This window comes from Mycotypha africana, assembly GCF_025528875.1.
Source record: "Mycotypha africana strain NRRL 2978 chromosome Unknown BDF20scaffold_12, whole genome shotgun sequence".
In the NCBI taxonomy this organism is placed as follows: Eukaryota; Fungi; Mucoromycota; class Mucoromycetes; order Mucorales; family Mycotyphaceae; genus Mycotypha; species Mycotypha africana.
In genome coordinates this window covers 195,784-213,376 of record NW_026515736.1, presented here as the reverse complement: position 1 = coordinate 213,376, position 17,593 = coordinate 195,784, and the positions used below count along the sequence as shown (strand labels likewise).

The following is a 17,593-nucleotide window of genomic DNA, read 5'->3' as shown; positions in this document are numbered from 1 at the left end:
ATATCCTGCATGTCCATATATTAATTCTATTATATATCCTATGTCATATAGTAACGTATTATAGCAAAATAAGTAAACTATATATCCTAAATGGCAACCTGTTCAGCCTTATATGAGGTAGCTAATCTCGTATAAGAATCATCACTTTTTCTATATTCGTTTCCTACTCTACTTTATATTATTTCAGCAGTAATGAGGTGTGAGGATATTGTATAATTTGTATACGAGTTCTCCACATCTCATATGATGCTGTCAACTAAACACAACACTTAATTCACGGTACTCATATATTGGAGTTTATGTAGTTTCTAATTATTTCTGGTTTGCAATATTGTATAATTCATTTTTATCCTTCATAAAGTGAATTATAATATTTAATATTAGTATACCATCTACCCTCAAATACGACAGCACTAACTACAACCCTTCATTCTCAACCTTTCCTGTATACAATTACTTGAAAAATATAGAGGTAAGCAGAAAAAGGCTCGATATGTTACATGAGGATAACCTTGATCGAATTCTCAAGCATCTCTATTCTTTCATCAACTAACGTATAAATATTTTAGCCTTGTGGCTCTTCGAGAGGCATACTGTCGGTTACCTCTTATTGCTTTCTAGCATGCAAATTGCGAGTTGCCATGTTTAATGTTCTTTACTATGAAAATTGCATGATAGCACTTTTAAGGCGTCTTACCATGCAAACTGTGTGTTGCCATTTTTATTTCGATTTAGCATGCAATATTCATTGTAGCACGCAAATTGCGTTGAAATAGCATGCCAGCAACGTTGCAAACTCTTTTTTTTCGAAAAAAAATTTTACTTCTTTTATGATTCAAGCCTTAACAATGGAACATCGATGAAAAAAAATATGATATTAAACGTAGACAGCCGTTCATCTCCATGCATTTTGAGCCTTGTGCAGGTAACATATTTCCTTGTACTATGTCGTCTCAAAAGTCGTACCTGAAAAAACGAGAATTGATAATCACGTGTAATTGTCAATGATTGGATCAATTCGTAACTGTTGTCAGTTGCTGTCACCTCTGCCGCATGAACTTTTTTTTTTAAAAAAAAATCGTGCTTCAGAGTCTGCTTTCGTGCTGTGATCACTTCTACTTTATATAGCATCACCACGCTTAAACAAATGACCTTCGCCTTAGAAGACTACGCATCTGCCAATCTTAATTGGACTTCAACTCCAGAGTTCACTAATTTAGACTATTGGCGATTGAAGGTTGTGGAAGGTGCCCAGACTTGGCACTATCTACAAAGTGAGGAAGAACGCAAAGCTTGGCCGCAAACGATCTGGGACAGATATCATCTAGGATTGCCGATTGTAAGTTTTCATTCGATACGTAACAATCTTGGTCATGAACTATTAATTGACAATGCGAAATAGGATGTTCCTGAACTTCCAAAACCAAAGACTCCACTAGAGAGTGCCCGAAACGGTTTCGAGTTTTATCGTCGTTTACAAACGGAAGATGGTCATTGGGGTGGTGAATACGGTGGGCCTATGTAAGTGGAACTATGCATGTTTTCTTTGTATACAACTTTACCAATAAAGCAATATCCGAAATAGGTTTTTGATACCAGGACTGATAATCACTTACTATATTACGAAAACGCCAGTACCCGATCCTATGCGATTGGAATTGATCCGTTATTTGCTTAATAGAGCCCATCCTGAGGATGGTGGTTGGGGCATACACATAGAAGGCGTTTCAACAGTATTTGGCACAGCATTAAACTATGTTGCTTTGCGTATCTTAGGTCTTGGACCGGATCACCCTGCTATGACAAAAGCAAGAGGGACTCTACACAAGTTAGGGGGCGCTTGTGGTATTCCAGCTTGGGGTAAATTCTGGTTATCAGCTTTAGGTGTCTATGACTGGAAAGGTGTCAATCCTATTCCTCCAGAGCTTTGGTAAGTAATGCCGAACCATCAAGGAGAACTATATGGTAATTCTTACGAACATGCTGGCATTTTTTAGGGCTCTTCCAAAGGCTATGCCTATTTGTCCTGGAAACTGGTGGGTTCACACTCGCCTGGTGTATTTGCCTATGGGTTATATATATGCTCGTAGATTGAGTGCTCCTTTGACGAGCTTCACTCAGTCTCTGCGTCAAGAACTATATGTAGAGCCATATGATTCAATCGTTTGGGATAAGCAACGAAACAATGTAGCTGAAGTTGACCTTTATACCCCACATTCCAAAATTATGGATATTCTCAATTATGGTTTGACATATCACGAAACAATTGCCTCAAAATTGCCATGGCTAAGAAAATATGCACTGAAATTAACAATCGATCAGATTAAAATGGAGGATGAGAATTCATTTTATTTGGATATCGGACCAGTCAACAAAGCTATGAATTGGTTGGTAGTGTACTATCATTATGGCAAAGATTCCTATGAATTTAAAGAGCATGTTAAACGGAATGCAGACTTTATGTGGATGGGACCTGAAGGTATGATGATGAATGGTACAAATGGTAGCCAACTTTGGGATGCAGCATTTATTACGCAAGCTTGTGTGGAAGCTAGACTTGCCGACAATCCTCAATATCGAGAAAATATGGTGAAAACATTGGAATTTTTAGATGTGACCCAGGTAAAGGCCAATTGAGTCGCATAATGTATTCAAACGTAATGATTCACCAAGTTGGATAAATTCAGATTAAACGCGACCCTCCTAATATGGAGAAATGTTATCGCCAATCATCAAAGGGCGCATGGCCATTCAGTACTAGAGACCAAGGATTTACTGTCTCTGATTGTACTGCGGAAGGACTGAAGGCTACAATTGCTATACAACAATTACCCAATATGCAACAGTTGATTGATCTTTCCAGACTTCGCGATGCTGTAGATGTGTTATTAACAATGCAAAATTCAGACAACGGTTTTGCAAGTTACGAAACTATCCGTGCTACACATTTATTAGAGTATCTTAATCCCGCCGAAGTATTTGGCAATATCATGACAGAATACAGCTATCCTGAATGCACCACCGCCGTTTTAATGGGCCTGCGTAGTTTCATTCAAATTGATCCTGAATACCGCCGTGCAGAAATCGACGAAACATGCCGACGTGCTCTGCTTTACATCAAAAAAGTGCAAAATGCTGATGGTTCCTGGTACGGTGCTTGGGCCATCTGTTATACATATGCAGCCATGTTTGCTTTACAGAGTTTAGCTAGTGTTGGTGAACATTATGAAACATCCGAGCATGCTAAACGAGGTTGTGATTTTCTAATTCAACATCAAGAGAAGGACGGTGGTTGGGGAGAAACATATAGATCTTGCGAGCTGCATGTCTATAGTCATAACGAGAAATCTCAAGTTGTAAATACTGCTTTTGCTGTTATGGCACTCCTATACGCTAAGTATCCACATAAGGAGCCAATTCGTCGAGGCATCCAACTCATCATGAAAAGGCAAAAAGCGAACGGTGAGTGGCTGCAAGAAAGTATTGAAGGCGTCTTTAACAAAAATTGTATGATTTCCTATCCAAACTACAAGTTCGCCTTTACCATTTGGGCACTTGGTAAATATGCAAATGTATACGGGGATACCCTCGAATAAATGAAGCTGAACGTGTATATTCGAAAAATTTCGGACATATATCCATTGTGTTGTCAAAAAATTGCATATGATACATTTATTTTCAAGATCGTACTTTTGTAACCATGTATAAAATGAGTTGAAATATCTAAACTCTGTGGGAGGAAAGAAATATAATCAGAGTTCAGAAACGCAAATACTACTGTCTGGGCTCTACTTGAGAACTTACTTTTTGACAATCTGTACAACATCTTCATCCATAAGAACATGATCCTTACCGACTTTTTGGGGATTATGCTTCACAGAAGCACCCCATACATATGCGCATTTAAATTGGTCTATAATGGACTTGTGAATATTGTTACAAAAATCTTCTACGGTACATTTGTCCTGTGTTAGAACAACTGGTTGTTCGTAATCTGGTAGTTTTCCTTTAGGCTTTGTATAAATTCGAACCAAGCTCAGTTTCTGCCACATGACTTCTAACAATTCGTCAAAGTTCCATTCATGATTAGCACAAATAGGTACAGCGTTAGGAATCTTATAAATAAGGTCCAATTCTTCAATAGAGATCTGGTCGATCTTATTGAGAACATAAACAGCGGGAATATAAATACTACAAAGAAGTTATAGTTGAGTACGCAAACTGACATGTAAGCAGCAAAGAAGAATAGTTGTGCAAATCACTTCCGTTTACAAAACTTACCGGTTGCCTTCAACAACATCAATAAGATCATCAATTGTAGAATCTTCTTTGAATGAAATGTCGGCATTGTGAATACGGTACTCACTCAGTACAGCTTTCACTTCGTCAGATGTGAGATTTGTGAGTGGGACAGTATTGCTCATGTTGATACCGCCTTTCTCTTTCTTTTTGAATATGATAGCTGGAGGTTTCTTGTTCAATCTAATACCGAACCCTTCCAATTCCTTTTCGATAATCTTCTTATGAGTCATGGGTTTGAGTACATCCAATACAATGAAAATCAATGAGCAAGTACGTGCAACTATTGAAATTTACATGTAAATCAACCTCTTCAACTCGCTTTAATAAACACATACACGATAATTACCTGCAATAACCTGTCGACCTCTACCTTTGCCATCTTTGGCACCTTCAATAATACCGGGTAAATCAAGAATCTATCAAGTGAATAAGATGATTAGATAATTTGTAGACTTGAAAAGCTCAGATTATGTTATTTAAATTGTGTATACCTGGAGCTTTGCACCCTTATACTGAATAACACCGGGGACAGTTGTAAGGGTAGTGAATTCATAGGCACCCACTTCCGAGTGAGTACCAGTGAGTTTGGACATGAGTGTAGATTTACCAACAGAAGGAAAACCTATTGAAATACGAGTTAATAAACATACAGAATTGTTTTCTGTCTACGATCAGTAAGCTTACCGACAAAACCGATACGTGCGACACCGGTCTTTGCAACATCAAAACCAACTACAAACAAATAAATGGTTAATATAAAGCTAGAACTACCAAGACACATGTTCTGGGCATATACCACCGCCACCGCCACCGCCACCGCCGGATGGTGTGATTAATTCACGCTTCAGCTTAGCAAGTTTGGCCTTAAGCTGACCCAAATGAAAGGACGTAGCCTTATTTTTTTGGGTCTTGGCCATTTCATTCTATAAAAGTCAGTGATCAGCTTACTGTTCGTCTAAGCGGCCATTTAAGGTCAAACTAATATACTCTGTCGAAACACGTACTTCAATTTCCTATCAAATAGATACATCGTTATCAAACTGTTCAATGACTCGTCTATTTCAAATGGCTTAAGTACCTTGATCTTCTCTACTACCGACATCTTTACTTAGTTTATGTTCAGAAAAGCTCTGACAGTGATGAGCGAAGCTAAAACAGAAAACACCACTAGTCTGAATTTAGTCTGACAAGCCACAGTGTGCAATATTTCGGGGTGCATCTGAAATCTTACCCCGTCTATCTCAGCTGGATTTGTACACATTCGTTATCCAACAGAAATTATATCACTCCGTGCTAGCAGGTTGAGGGATTTTAAAGATACATCATCTCAAAACATTAAGCTGGTAGCTGTTTGTCTAGAGTTACACAGAGCGGCATATTGCAATAAATGTGTGCAAAGTTATTCACGCTTTCGAAAACTTCCAGCCATTTAACCTTAATCTGTTGCTATAGTATTTCCCAACAGCGATAGTTAGAACAGATTTTGTGATTTTTGCTTTTTCGATTACGTCCTTTCCGTTGATACTTCTACAACTCCGGAAAAAGAACTCGGAACTGGAAGGAAAATATTGAGACAAAAACGCGAAGAGTAAAGGAAGGGAATCAGAGCTATTGGGGAAAAAAACCCCATTTACCGGTGATACATTTTTAGAGCTTACAACGGTGAAGAGATGTCAACGCTGCGAAAAACTGGCTAAATGTTTCAAGCTTATGTGGCAGGAAAGAGATGCCTGATCATCAATCTTGTCGAAAAGAACAATACAAACCTTTGCAAAGGCAGTAGCTATACCTACTTACCAAACACGACCTTCTTTACCGAAGTTTATAACTCATAATCTCCAATTGGATTTAAAAATAAAAAAGATGCACAAAGATAATTTGAAGAAATTAAAATGTATATAGTACAGATTTTGTTTTATTATAAATAAAATGAAAGCTATTTAACAAACAAATGAATATTTATTTTTGAAGGGAAAATGGTACATGCAAAATTATGTTTTAGATGCGATAACAATTTAGTTCTTGCTGGAGAGAGCAGTGACACCAGGGAGTTCCTTACCTTCGAGGAGTTCGAGGGAGGCACCACCACCAGTGGAGATGTGGGAGACCTTACCTTCGGCACCCCACTTGAGGGCAGCAGTAGCGGTATCACCACCACCGATGATGGTAGTAGCACCCTTTTCAGTGGCTTCGATGACAGCGGCGAGAACGGCCTTGGTACCGTTAGCGAAAGCATCGAATTCGAAGACACCAGAGGGACCGTTCCAGACGATGGTCTTGGAGTTCAAGATTTCTTCCTTGAAGTTCTTGGAAGACTTTTCACCACAGTCAAGACCCATCCATTCATCAGGAATACCTTCCTTATCAGTGGCATAACCAGTCTTGGCGTTAGCATCGAACTTGTCAGCAGTGATGAAATCTTCAGGAAGGAGCAACTTGACGTTCTTTTCAGCAGCCTTCTTGTAGAGACCTTCAACCAACTTGGAACCTTCTTCATCGAAGAGGGAGGTACCAATCTAATATTAAGAAAAAAATATTTGGCATTTAGTATCGGCATTTTAATTATGCGATAATCCATAAATTTGCAGTGGAAAAGGGCTACGGGATGAATAATGATTTCTCTAACACGCGATTTCAGCTTTCATTTAAGAAAAAAAAAAAAAAAAAACTGAAACCCATGATTTTGAAATAATTTTTTTTGGAAATCCCATTGCCTAACTTCCCTGCAACCCTTAGTTGATTTACTAAGCGAATTAAAAGGACAATTTACCTTCATGTTTTCCTTGGTCTTCTTGAAGGTGAAAGCCATACCACCACAGATGATCAAAGAGTTGACCTTGTCAAGCATGTTATCGATCAATTGGATCTTATCGGAGACCTTAGCACCACCGAGGATGGCAAGGAAAGGACGAGAGGGCTTTTCAAGAGCCTTGGCGAAGTATTCGAGTTCCTTTTGCATGAGGAAACCAGCGGCACGTTGAGGAAGTTCAACACCGACCATGGAGGAGTGAGCACGGTGAGCAGTACCGAAAGCGTCATTGACGTAGACATCGGCGAGAGAGGTCAAAGAAGCACGGAAAGCCTTGACCTTTTCGGCATCAGCCTTAACCTTCTTACCGTCGACCTTGGCGGAACCTTCTTCTTCAATGTGATAACGGAGGTTTTCCAAAAGGATAACCTTACCATTGGTGGCTTCCTTACAGGCCTTTTCAACTTCGGCGCCAACACAGTCGTTGAGGAATTGAACGGGCTTACCCAAAAGCTTTTCAACTTCGGCGGCAACGGGCTTAAGAGAGTACTTAGCAACAGCTTCACCGTTGGGACGACCAAGGTGAGACATCAAGATGACGGCAGCAGCACCTTGTTCAAGAGCGAACTTGACAGTGGGGAGAGCTTGAACAATACGGTTGTTGTTGGTGATAACACCATCCTTCAAGGGGACGTTGAAGTCAACACTGTATCAGTGCGCGAAAAACGGGTCAGTGATGACAGTTCATAGATAATGTGATACCAAAATGGTCTTTCATCAAATACATGAACTAATATTTACCGGATGAGGACACGCTTGTCCTTAAGATCGACGTCACGGATGGAAAGCTTGTTGGAAAGAGACATGATGAAAAGTTCTATAATGAAAAGGAAAAGAAAAAAACAGAAACGAGATCTAGCTGATAAGGTAAGTGCTTATATATTTTTTGAGCGATTAAAACTATGACTTGCAATTTTTTTAGCTTTTTTAAGCGAAATCCGATCTCCTCCCAATATCTGCATTCATCCATTGGACGATGACATTGATGGGTTTAGATTCACACGTTATTCCTAAACATTTTTACTCAAAATATATAAACGCGTTCTATGAATTTTAAGAATGTAATTGAATAATATTATCGATAAGTTTCGATGTTATCAAGATATTATACGCATACAGAGGAGTGATATGCACTCCAAAATACAGTGATCAATGCATACTGAGTTAATTGTACAACCACACTCCCAGACCTAGCATTAGTGTTTCAAGGTGAACGTTATTATAAAAGCAACAAACCTTTCATATCAGTGCATATTCAGCTTCAATGTTCACCCGCCGAAAATCCTGGTGATATACATACATACAAACTAGTAAACAACGCCCCATGTCCTGAATTTTACGGAAGCAGGCTAACACAATGGTCGGCTGTTGTACGATTTTTCTGGAACGATTTCCCAAAAAGTAAAAAAAGTTGATGTACGACATCGTAACGCCAGTAAATGCATATTTGAACAGTTTTGCTAACAGGTTTGATTTAAATCTATGTCTAGACAGTTATATCATCTCTGTTCTAACGTAACTGACTCTATGGTGTTTCTCTTTATGGAGATCAACAAATGTTTGTATCATGAAATGCAGTAGAAAATTGTGCAGGCGATGTTTTTCAGTGATATCAGAGATCGTTAAAATATTTTTAGAGTCAAATTCCTCTTAGCCCAAACACAGCTGGTTTTACCGGATTCTCAATTTTTTTTTTATACGATCTGAGATAAGATATATGATGCGAATACAATGAGCGTTATTTTCTGGCTTTTCGTTCTTCTACTCATTGTGTTCTTTCATTCAGGTAACTTTATATATCTCTATAAAGATGTGGATACATACTTCAGCAAATTGTACATCACTATGTCGGGTCGTGACGGAACTGATTGGGGTACAAACTAATCAATTCTTATGGACAAATAACTCTTTCCGTCGTGACTAAAACTGCTACCGAACAAATTCTATGCTTGTGTGCGAAGAGCAATATAGAAACTGGAACAGTATACGTACAAAAATGGGTTTTATTATTTAGAGTAAATCTGTTCAGTCTGTTCTACAATGAAATTTAACTTCCATTTGAGGCCGAAATAAAAGATTCATTTGTGGATGAGAGTTTGTCAGAGTTATCATCGACTGTAGAAGAAGGAGATACGGAAAGGGATAGTTGATCAATTTCAGTGAGACAATTATGACATCTGAACAGTAGAGTATTTTCCAGGCTGTACTTATTTTCAGCGTGTGGACCTGCACCCACATTGAACTGGTTTTTCTCACTACATCTAATAATGGATTGTATGATCTCCTTTGCTTTATCGAAATTCTTATTGCTAATCATCATTCGGGCTTCTTCATAGCGAGTGAAATAATAAATATAGTGATCGAGCTGTATTTTATTCGCATTCTCCATAACGATTCTGATGGACTCCTCTTGAAGATTCTTCCATTCCTGTATTTTCTTGGTGTTGGTTCGTTCCAATAACAGTCGAAGAACCATTATACGTAGATAATGGCTGAGACAAAGGTCATCATAATAGTTTAATAGCTCGATTTGCTCTGTATTGTTAGTATTACTATTTTCTATGAGGTGTTGTATTTCGTCATTTGTTCGTTCTAGATTTTGTAACAGCAAACCTTCAGGCATGAAATCAAATGCACTGAACGCTATCAAAATTTCCAGATCAGGGAATAGTAGTCTATTATTTTGAGCAACGAATTTGCGTGCTTTTCTAGCGACGAATTTCTCCAAGAAAATCGATTTGCCGGCAATCTTTCTTTTTGCGCCGGTGACTTTACGCATCAGCTCGTGAGCCTGCTCTGTAAATGATGCCTGCTCTTCCTTGGTATGACCAGGTGCGTTTGACAAGAGGTAAAGAGATATTGCTTGCATATAGTAATAGACAGCTTTTGACCAATTGCTTTCTTTCTGTAGAATGGTATAGCAATCCAGTGCCTTTTGCCAATCTTGTTGTAGCAATCGTATCAATCCCAGCTCCCAATAACACATATGTTGCAATTGCTTCCAATCTTTTTGCATGTCGATGGCTTTTTGATACTGTGAAATGGCCTCGGTTAACTGGCAACGAGCACTCAATTGTCGGCCAGAGAAATACAAGAAGAAGACACCATCAGGGTACAGCTTCAGACTGTATGCCAATATACGATCAGCTAGTTCTTCATTGACGTCAGGAATAGGGATGAGTTTGGGTAAAATGATATGATACATAAGCAGAACCATGTCACAGAATTGTCTGCGTAATCCTTCATTGGGCTCTTGAGGCGGAGGCAATTTGGATAGAGGTAGTCCTGCATACTCTTCCCAACCTCCTGCAGATTCTAAGGTAGTCATACCACAAGATCGGTCTGCAGTAAAGCCAACCAACTCGACTATTTTTATTACAGAAGTCGGCAACATTGAAATTACAAGATTGAATAAGCCTACACCCAGGGATACACCAGAGGTGAAATGGTCATCTAATTCGCATGAAGATATGTCTTTACCGAGTAACGCCTGTTCTTGAACGTGTAGCAGGAACTTTTGTAAAATCTTGTAGGTATTGTAGCTTGATCGTACGTGTAAACCTTCCCTCAAGAATGAAACAAAGCTTTCATCATGGATTATACTTAACAAAGCCTTGAGCAGATATGACTCTGCGTATACCAGTTCCTAAAAGAGGAATATCAGGAGGGTAGCAAAAAGAAGAAAATGGGGTGGGTAAATTTGTTGTCAATTACACTGAATGTGATAATATGATCTCTTTTAAGCTATTTACAGCATGCTGATGTAACCTTGACATTGACCAAACATCATGTACTGTTAAACCTTTCATCCACGAAGTAAGGTTTCCAAGCCAGCCTTGGCTCTTCTTTTTACGCATTGCATCAGCTAGCTGAATGGTCTTTTTCAGTGCTTCAATCGCAATTTTTATATCACTGTGCTGAAAGGTCATCATACTTTTCAAAAACATAACAAATGCATGTCCCAAAGAATGGTAGAGGCTTGAATAACGCTTGGGTTCCAGGATCCTTTCTGCCTCTGGTATACGAGAATTTAAAAATAGATCCATGGCTCTACGCACCTCCAGTATATCGTATAACAAATTTTCTTGCTGTGCCTCCCAAACTTCCTTTGGTATATCGATTGTACGCAAAGGTGTGGCAGCAGTTTTTTCGAGAATATCCTTTTCGTCATGCTTATTATCAGCAGTAGCAGACATTTTTTTCTCGTCTCGTTTCTTCGACATTAAAGTCGACATGGAGTGGCCCATTCTGCCTATACTTCTGAAGGACATGTTAATGTTGGAAGCCGATTTGCTAGATCTGTCTAAAGCATCCGGCCGCTTGTCGGTATTGTTCATTGAAGAAGAGTTCGAACTCTTGGGAATCGGCATTAGTTGAGTTGTAAAAACAGAAGGCAGGTTTTATATGGAACTGAGAGAGGAAGTAGAAAAGAAAGGTGGGGTCTAGTAATGGAGAGGCCCTTTTTGAAGTTAATTAACCGAGACAAGAAGGCCAACTTCAATAGGATCAATAGAAATTTGTGTGCAACATTGCTCGTTTATTTCATGGCTTTTTTTGAGTATGTGCTTGTTACAAGATAATGCAGCCAATTTTTCTGCTTTTTTTGACAAGTTTGTGAAATCGTTATTTTTTTTTAAGTTACAACTAAGTTCGAAACACAGCATCCACTGTATAATTTCTGAACCATTGTTTTTTATATTTCAAATCAGGAAAATATCGCTTCAACCCTTTCTCTTTCCACTAATACGCTTGTTTTTCTATTAATGACATGAATATTCTCAGTAAGTATCTATTTATGTGTGCTGTAACTGTTACCTCAAATCTATGATACTAAGCAAGTTAGCTCCAAGTAATGAAACAAAAATCAAGCAAACACAAGTAAATTGAATCAAAGTACTATGATATATCAAAAATAGACCTCCAGTTTGCTGATTATTACTGCTCCAATAGTTTCGCAAAAGTGATTTATCAACAACAAACAGCAGATTGTCGATGGATATACCATCGAACAGCTCAAGCTCAATGCCACTTCAAAATACCAAGGAATTACGGCAGCCCAAACCCTTTACGAAAGCCAATGGGCAATTGAAGAAATCTTCCTTGTCAAATAGTTCTGCAGAAAGCTGGAAGACTTCTTCACAACTCAATTTATCGCAAAAACCATCTGATAAAGAGTCTTGGAGAATGTCAAGGCAGCTTCGTCGTCTGCAACAAACAGAATCTGACTCTATAACTGAATCAATACCATCGTCATTTGTATCACAAAGCACGCCTAACCGATTACCGCCAAAGCCTTTGCCTCAGGAACCGATAGCTGAGAATCCTTTGTTTGCTACAACTGATATGAACCATATGCTTGATATATACACTGTGACTACGCCCTACTACAATAACGAAGCTGTGCTTCAGCAACATGGTTTTGTGATGAATGACAGTCAATTTCCTTTGTATCAAGATCAGCCCCAATTACATGCAACTATTAGCGACAACGTCTACCCTATAAATACTTTGTTATCGTACGATACACCTACGGTTACAGATACCATAGTAACGTGTCCCTCTTCAGCAACAATGTTCGATTATTCGACTTACGATTATCATCCAATAATCACTGACGATCCTCTTTATGTTCAACAACTTCAAAGTCATAGCAACATATCACTGGATCAAAGCGGTTGTCAACAGATGTCACCTTTAGATACATTCGTCGTACCAACGAAGCTAGATCATCCAAGGGAGAGAACCACAAAGGCGAATGAGGCTCTCGGAGCTACTGATGAGCAAAAATCAACGACGATAATCGACAGTTGCGAAAGTAAGTCATATTTTTTTGCTTGAGGAATAGAAAACAAGTTGCAAGATGGTTTATTTTTTTTTTATTTTTTTTTTTTTTTTTAAACATTCTGGGATGATTCAATAGCTAAAGTACGGCAGATCACGGTTCAATCGATCAATGCAGAACATCGAGCTTGGATTGATATTTTACCTTCAGACACAGGACTTTCATTAGCCGAAAAGATACATATTATTGCAACATTCAGAACGAAGAAAATAGTATCGATAACAACCGCTTCAAACAGGAAAATTCCTATAGATAACCGACTTGTAATCGGTAGCTGGATGGAAGCTGAAAATTTTAAAGATGGAGAACAATGGTCAATAGAATGGAGCGACAACGACAGAGGCACCTTGGATAAACTGATAACAAAATTTTTGCAGGTAAATAACAGAGTAACACTGGAATAGACGGTAATAAAGGATTAAATTTAATGTTACTGTTCTACATAGACTGGTATAGGAAAACGAAAGCATCGTATATTCAAGAACTGAGTATGAGTTAAAAACTCCAATGCAAATAATATTATATATACATAGTTAGAAACGGTACAATTCCTAAAAAAGGTTTCACTGGTCTCTCCAAATTGGCCAATACACTATAATATAATTTCTTCTGTACCTTAGCGTCCTAATCGTCGTGTTACTTCAGCTTGGTTTGTACAATAAATTCGCAGTTTGAGTAAATGCAAGCATATAGCATACGCCTACTAGGCAATAGGTTGATAAAGTATAAAACGTGAAGGCGATTGACGCAAACACAATCGCTTATTATGCTGATGAACTATTGCGATTTTACCATTAACTTCTGCACTTGAAACTGTGCAGATATCACAGATACAATCTATCGTGATCTCGAACTCATTGACATATGCACCCAGGACACCTTTGTCGTGCTTGAAGTGCGATGCTGATATAAATGTAGGAACAAATCACTTATAGCGTCTCATGAATACTGAAAATAAGCCATATTCCAGCCAAGCGCTTAGGCTATACCTTGGGAGGGAGGGGGTGAGGGGTGGTGAATAGGAGTTCAACACTGTTTAGAGTGATCGTTTAGCTGTCGTAAAACGATGACTGAATAAACAGTATAAAAGGAACATAACTGTTTGAATAGAACAAAGAATCATCGTTTTATCTCCTTTCTAAAACTTTGTGTTCTATAAGAGTACCCTTGTTATATCGTTAGCTCAGTGCGCGACATAGCTGACCGACGTTTGAAGTTACTTGCAGTAGGAAAAGCAAAAAAAAAAAAAAAAACCCAAAAAAAACTACAACGAAAATTGTAAAAAACTCTCCGGCGGGGAATTGAACCCCGGTCTCCCGCGTGACAGGCGGGGATACTCACCACTATACTACCGAAGAACACATTGAAATTTAAAAGCAAAGGTGCATCAATAGGATATGCCAAAGGTACCGGTCACGTGCACGGTACTAGTTCAGTTCCCGACAGGGATGACGCATGCAGCACTAGAAAAAGGCGTCATTCACATCCCGATGGAAAGGAAATCGAGTTCGGAGTGGAGGAATGCTAACTCCACTAAAAATAAGAAAAGATTTAGGCCTAATATACAGAGGGCTAAACAGATACAGAGCCGACATAGATAATATCCCCTCAAGAATGTAGATGAGCTTTTAATTGCAATTATATTGTCGTTTCGGGTGTTGAATACATCAATATGGGCGCCAACTTCTATAATTCTTTTACAGGTAGAAGAAGAGGCTGGCGGTCTAGCAGTGAATTATCTATCATCCAATTCTTACAACAATAAATTGTCAAAGCATAACGCAAAGAATGAAAGGGTAAAGGCTTCTATGGGTTAGCAGATACTTAGATCAAAAATTAATTGAAAAAGCAGCCATTTTTAGTTTTTTACCAAATAAGCTTTTACCAAATAAGAAGTATAATGATTATGCAGCAGCCGAAATTGTTCGCTGTCACCCAATAAATTCCATAAGCCACCCAGCATCTTCAAATTATTAAAAGATTAAAAAAAGAAAGGCAAAGTACCGTTCCTTACCCAGACAAACTTTCATAAACCAATGTCTGAAGAAGTTGCAAATAATAAGACAGAAACAGTGAGCACTGAACAACAGAAGTCTCAGTCAGGAGAAGATGGTCTTGCCAAATTAACTCTTTTTGTTCGTGGTATTCCTTACGAAGCAACCAACCAAGATCTTGAAGATTTTTTTGGTGAAATCGGACCTGTTCGTAAATGCTTCGTCGTTGCAGATAGATCAGCTTCCTCAGCAACAGAGTTTAGAAACAAAGGCTTTGGTTATGTACATTATGCTTTAGAAGACGATGCCAAAGCTGCTATTGAAAAATTAAAGGACGCTAAATTTATGGGCAAGAGAAAACTAAAGATTGATTTTGCGAAGAGAAGGTCTGAAACGCAGACTCACGATAATAAGGAAGAAGAAGGCTCTAAAAAACAGCAACAAAAGAAAAAGAAGAAGGAGAAAGCCAATAAACCTGAAGGACCTACTGAGTTTGACGTCAATGCTCGTTTGATTGTTCGTAACCTACCTTGGAAATACAGAGAAAACGATCTCAAGAAGTTATTTGAAAAGTATGGTAAAGTCCATGACGTTAAGTTACCTCGTAAATTTGAGGGTGGTCCCTTACGTGGATTTGCGTTCATTCAATTTGAAACGGTCGAGCAAGGACAAGCTGTAAGTTGACATCATTTTACAATTAATCGAACTCGTGAAAGACACATTGATTCTTATCTTTGCAAAAATTATTGATGTTAGGCCATGGATGCTTTAAATGCAACAGAACACCATGGTAGAACCATAGCTGTTGATTGGTCAATTCCCAAGACGCAGTACAAGGAAATTGAGGAAAAGGAAGCGACTGAATCTGCGGAAACTGCAGTTAAACAGGAAGACGTCGAGATGACTGATGATATTGAGAAGAAGGAGGATGTTGAAGTTGAAATGGAAGAAGATGAACAACATAGCGACGACGATGATGTGAAGGATGCTGAAGCTGAGGATGTTGCAATGAAAATGGAAGAAGAGTCAGATTCTGAAAAAAGTGAAGAAGAAGCTAACTCTGATGCAATGGAAGAAGATGAAGATGAGAACGACGAGAATGATGAAAGTAGCAGTGATGAAAGTGATGATGACAGCAAAGATGACACTGATAAAGCTAGCGTAAAAGCTAATACAGATAAAGAAGCGAAGAAAAAGACTCTTCCCACAGCAGCAGACGGAACGACTTTGTTCGTTCGTAATCTGTTGTTCGAATCTAAGGAGCAAGATTTAAAGGATCTGTACGTATCGGAATTGAAGTACGCCTGTAAAACATCTAAAATACTGAACATGCTTTGTTTTTTTTTGTCTACTACAGTTTCAAGCAATGGGGTCCTGTCATATATGCTAAAATTACCATGGATCCTGTCACCAAGTTATCTCGTGGTACAGGGTTTGTATGTATGCGTAATAAAGAGGATGTAGATACTATTCTGAAAGAAGCCGAAGAACTTCGTGCACTTTCCCAAAAAGATGAAAACAGCGATAAAGATGCTATCAACGATCTATTATCGAAACGTGAAAAGAAGAAAAAGGGTCTTGTTTATAAGTCTCTCATCACAGCCGAACCAGGATCTGGTAACAGTGCCAAGTTCACTCTTCAAGGTCGTGTTTTGGATGTGACTTTGGCTGTCGATCGTCAACAAGCAAAGGAATTGAAAGATGCCAATGCCACACTAAAACGCAAAGAAGACAAGAGAAATTTATACCTTATGCGTGAAGGTGTTATTTTCCCTAATACACCTGCCGCCGAGACCTTAACACCCGGCGAACTTAATAAGAGACAACTTTCCTTCTCCAGCAGAAAGAAACTCGTTAGCAATAATCCATCACTATTTATATCCAAAACTCGTTTGTCTATACGTAACTTACCGGTGAAAGTGGACGAAAAAGAATTGAAGGCATTAGGTTTAAGTAGCATATCTAAATTCAAGAATCAAGTGAAGGCAGGTGAAAGAGATGACCTTAGCAAAGAAGAAAAAGCAGAAGGGTGGGATAGACTACCCAAAGTGATTCAAGCAAAAATTGTCCGAAGTAAAGATACAGTCGACAGTTCAGGAAAATTGCGTTCAAAGGGTTATGGTTTCTTAGAATTTGCAACACATGCGCATGCATTAGCAGCACTCAGATATTTGAACAATAATCCTGATATCTTCAACGGCAAAAGATTGATTGTCGAGTTCTCATTGGAAAATAAAGAAGTACTTGATAGAAGAAACGCTTTCAAGTCGGAACAGCGAGCAGCGGCAGCAACAAGCTCAAGAGGTGTGAAAAGAAAGGCCCCCTTCAAGTCATCAAATACTGCATCGACGTCTACCATTAATAGTCGAGACAACGATAAAAAGAATAACTCCTTCAAGAAAAGGAGATTTGTAAATAGAAAAAATTAATTTTTATTTCTTTTCTGTACAGTAATAAATGTATAAAACCATTCGACACCACCGACTCGGGGCTTTTTCTTATGTCCGTACTTTCCTTTCTTCCTTTACCGAAACTCCAACATAAAATGTATTGACAATTAAGTCGTTCTTGGTGCAACAGTTGCAAAGTTCAATAGATATTTAAAGCAGCCAGTCCAAATAACCTTGTAGTGGCATCTGACAGAGG

At 38.6% G+C, this 17,593-nt stretch overlaps 6 protein-coding genes and 1 non-coding gene across 7 annotated transcripts; 3 read left to right on the top strand and 4 right to left on the bottom strand.

The window, feature by feature from the left end:
• Window positions 1–1,147: 1,147 nt before the first annotated feature.
• Window positions 1,148–3,596, top strand: BDF20DRAFT_828096 (terpenoid cyclases/protein prenyltransferase alpha-alpha toroid; the record flags this gene model as incomplete). The annotated part of the gene is made up of 5 exons (XM_053078222.1): window positions 1,148–1,339; window positions 1,403–1,521; window positions 1,586–1,930; window positions 1,998–2,622; window positions 2,688–3,596. 5 exons carry the CDS (start codon window positions 1,148–1,150, stop codon window positions 3,594–3,596), a joined length of 2,190 nt encoding a protein of 729 aa, XP_052931691.1.
• Window positions 3,597–3,800: 204 nt separating this feature from the next.
• BDF20DRAFT_839359 (developmentally-regulated GTP-binding protein 1) lies at window positions 3,801–5,219 on the bottom strand (the record flags this gene model as incomplete). The annotated part of the gene is made up of 6 exons (XM_053079268.1): window positions 3,801–4,191; window positions 4,282–4,582; window positions 4,649–4,718; window positions 4,794–4,924; window positions 4,987–5,034; window positions 5,099–5,219. 6 exons carry the CDS (start codon window positions 5,217–5,219, stop codon window positions 3,801–3,803), a joined length of 1,062 nt encoding a protein of 353 aa, XP_052931690.1.
• A 960-nt stretch (window positions 5,220–6,179) lies between these two features.
• BDF20DRAFT_895086 (3-phosphoglycerate kinase) lies at window positions 6,180–7,979 on the bottom strand. The gene is made up of 3 exons (XM_053082435.1): window positions 7,853–7,979; window positions 7,073–7,757; window positions 6,180–6,818 (listed from the first exon to the last, which is right to left on the bottom strand). Exons 1-3 carry the CDS (start codon window positions 7,915–7,917, stop codon window positions 6,318–6,320), a joined length of 1,251 nt encoding a protein of 416 aa, XP_052931689.1. The 5' UTR covers window positions 7,918–7,979; the 3' UTR covers window positions 6,180–6,317.
• Window positions 7,980–9,101: 1,122 nt separating this feature from the next.
• Window positions 9,102–11,741, bottom strand: BDF20DRAFT_895081 (uncharacterized protein). Its single transcript, XM_053082434.1, has 2 exons — window positions 10,864–11,741; window positions 9,102–10,757 (listed from the first exon to the last, which is right to left on the bottom strand). Exons 1-2 carry the CDS (start codon window positions 11,479–11,481, stop codon window positions 9,159–9,161), a joined length of 2,217 nt encoding a protein of 738 aa, XP_052931688.1. The 5' UTR covers window positions 11,482–11,741; the 3' UTR covers window positions 9,102–9,158.
• A 392-nt stretch (window positions 11,742–12,133) lies between these two features.
• BDF20DRAFT_839356 (uncharacterized protein) lies at window positions 12,134–13,357 on the top strand (the record flags this gene model as incomplete). The annotated part of the gene is made up of 2 exons (XM_053079267.1): window positions 12,134–12,926; window positions 13,032–13,357. 2 exons carry the CDS (start codon window positions 12,134–12,136, stop codon window positions 13,355–13,357), a joined length of 1,119 nt encoding a protein of 372 aa, XP_052931687.1.
• An 882-nt stretch (window positions 13,358–14,239) lies between these two features.
• On the bottom strand, window positions 14,240–14,311 carry BDF20DRAFT_t143. Its single transcript has one exon. It is a non-coding gene; the product is annotated as a tRNA-Asp (tRNA).
• A 678-nt stretch (window positions 14,312–14,989) lies between these two features.
• Window positions 14,990–17,376, top strand: BDF20DRAFT_916785 (uncharacterized protein; the record flags this gene model as incomplete). Its single annotated transcript, XM_053084496.1, has 3 exons — window positions 14,990–15,622; window positions 15,704–16,227; window positions 16,305–17,376. The coding sequence occupies 3 exons, from the start codon at window positions 14,990–14,992 to the stop codon at window positions 17,374–17,376; spliced, it is 2,229 nt and encodes a 742-aa protein (XP_052931686.1).
• Between the last annotated feature and the right edge of the window lie 217 nt (window positions 17,377–17,593).

Excerpts from the sequence above, each read along its gene's own strand:
- BDF20DRAFT_895086 (XM_053082435.1), bottom strand. The coding sequence starts at position 7,917 with ATGTCTCTTTCCAACAAGCTTTCCATCCGTGACGTCGATCTTAAGGAC. Across the intron at positions 7,758-7,852 it reads GACAAGCGTGTCCTCATCCG|TGTTGACTTCAACGTCCCCT; the intron begins GTAAATATTAGT and ends GCACTGATACAG. Across the intron at positions 6,819-7,072 it reads AGACCAAGGAAAACATGAAG|ATTGGTACCTCCCTCTTCGA; the intron begins GTAAATTGTCCT and ends TCTTAATATTAG.
- BDF20DRAFT_895081 (XM_053082434.1), bottom strand. The coding sequence starts at position 11,481 with ATGCCGATTCCCAAGAGTTCGAACTCTTCTTCAATGAACAATACCGAC. Across the intron at positions 10,758-10,863 it reads CAAGGTTACATCAGCATGCT|GAACTGGTATACGCAGAGTC; the intron begins GTAAATAGCTTA and ends TTCCTCTTTTAG.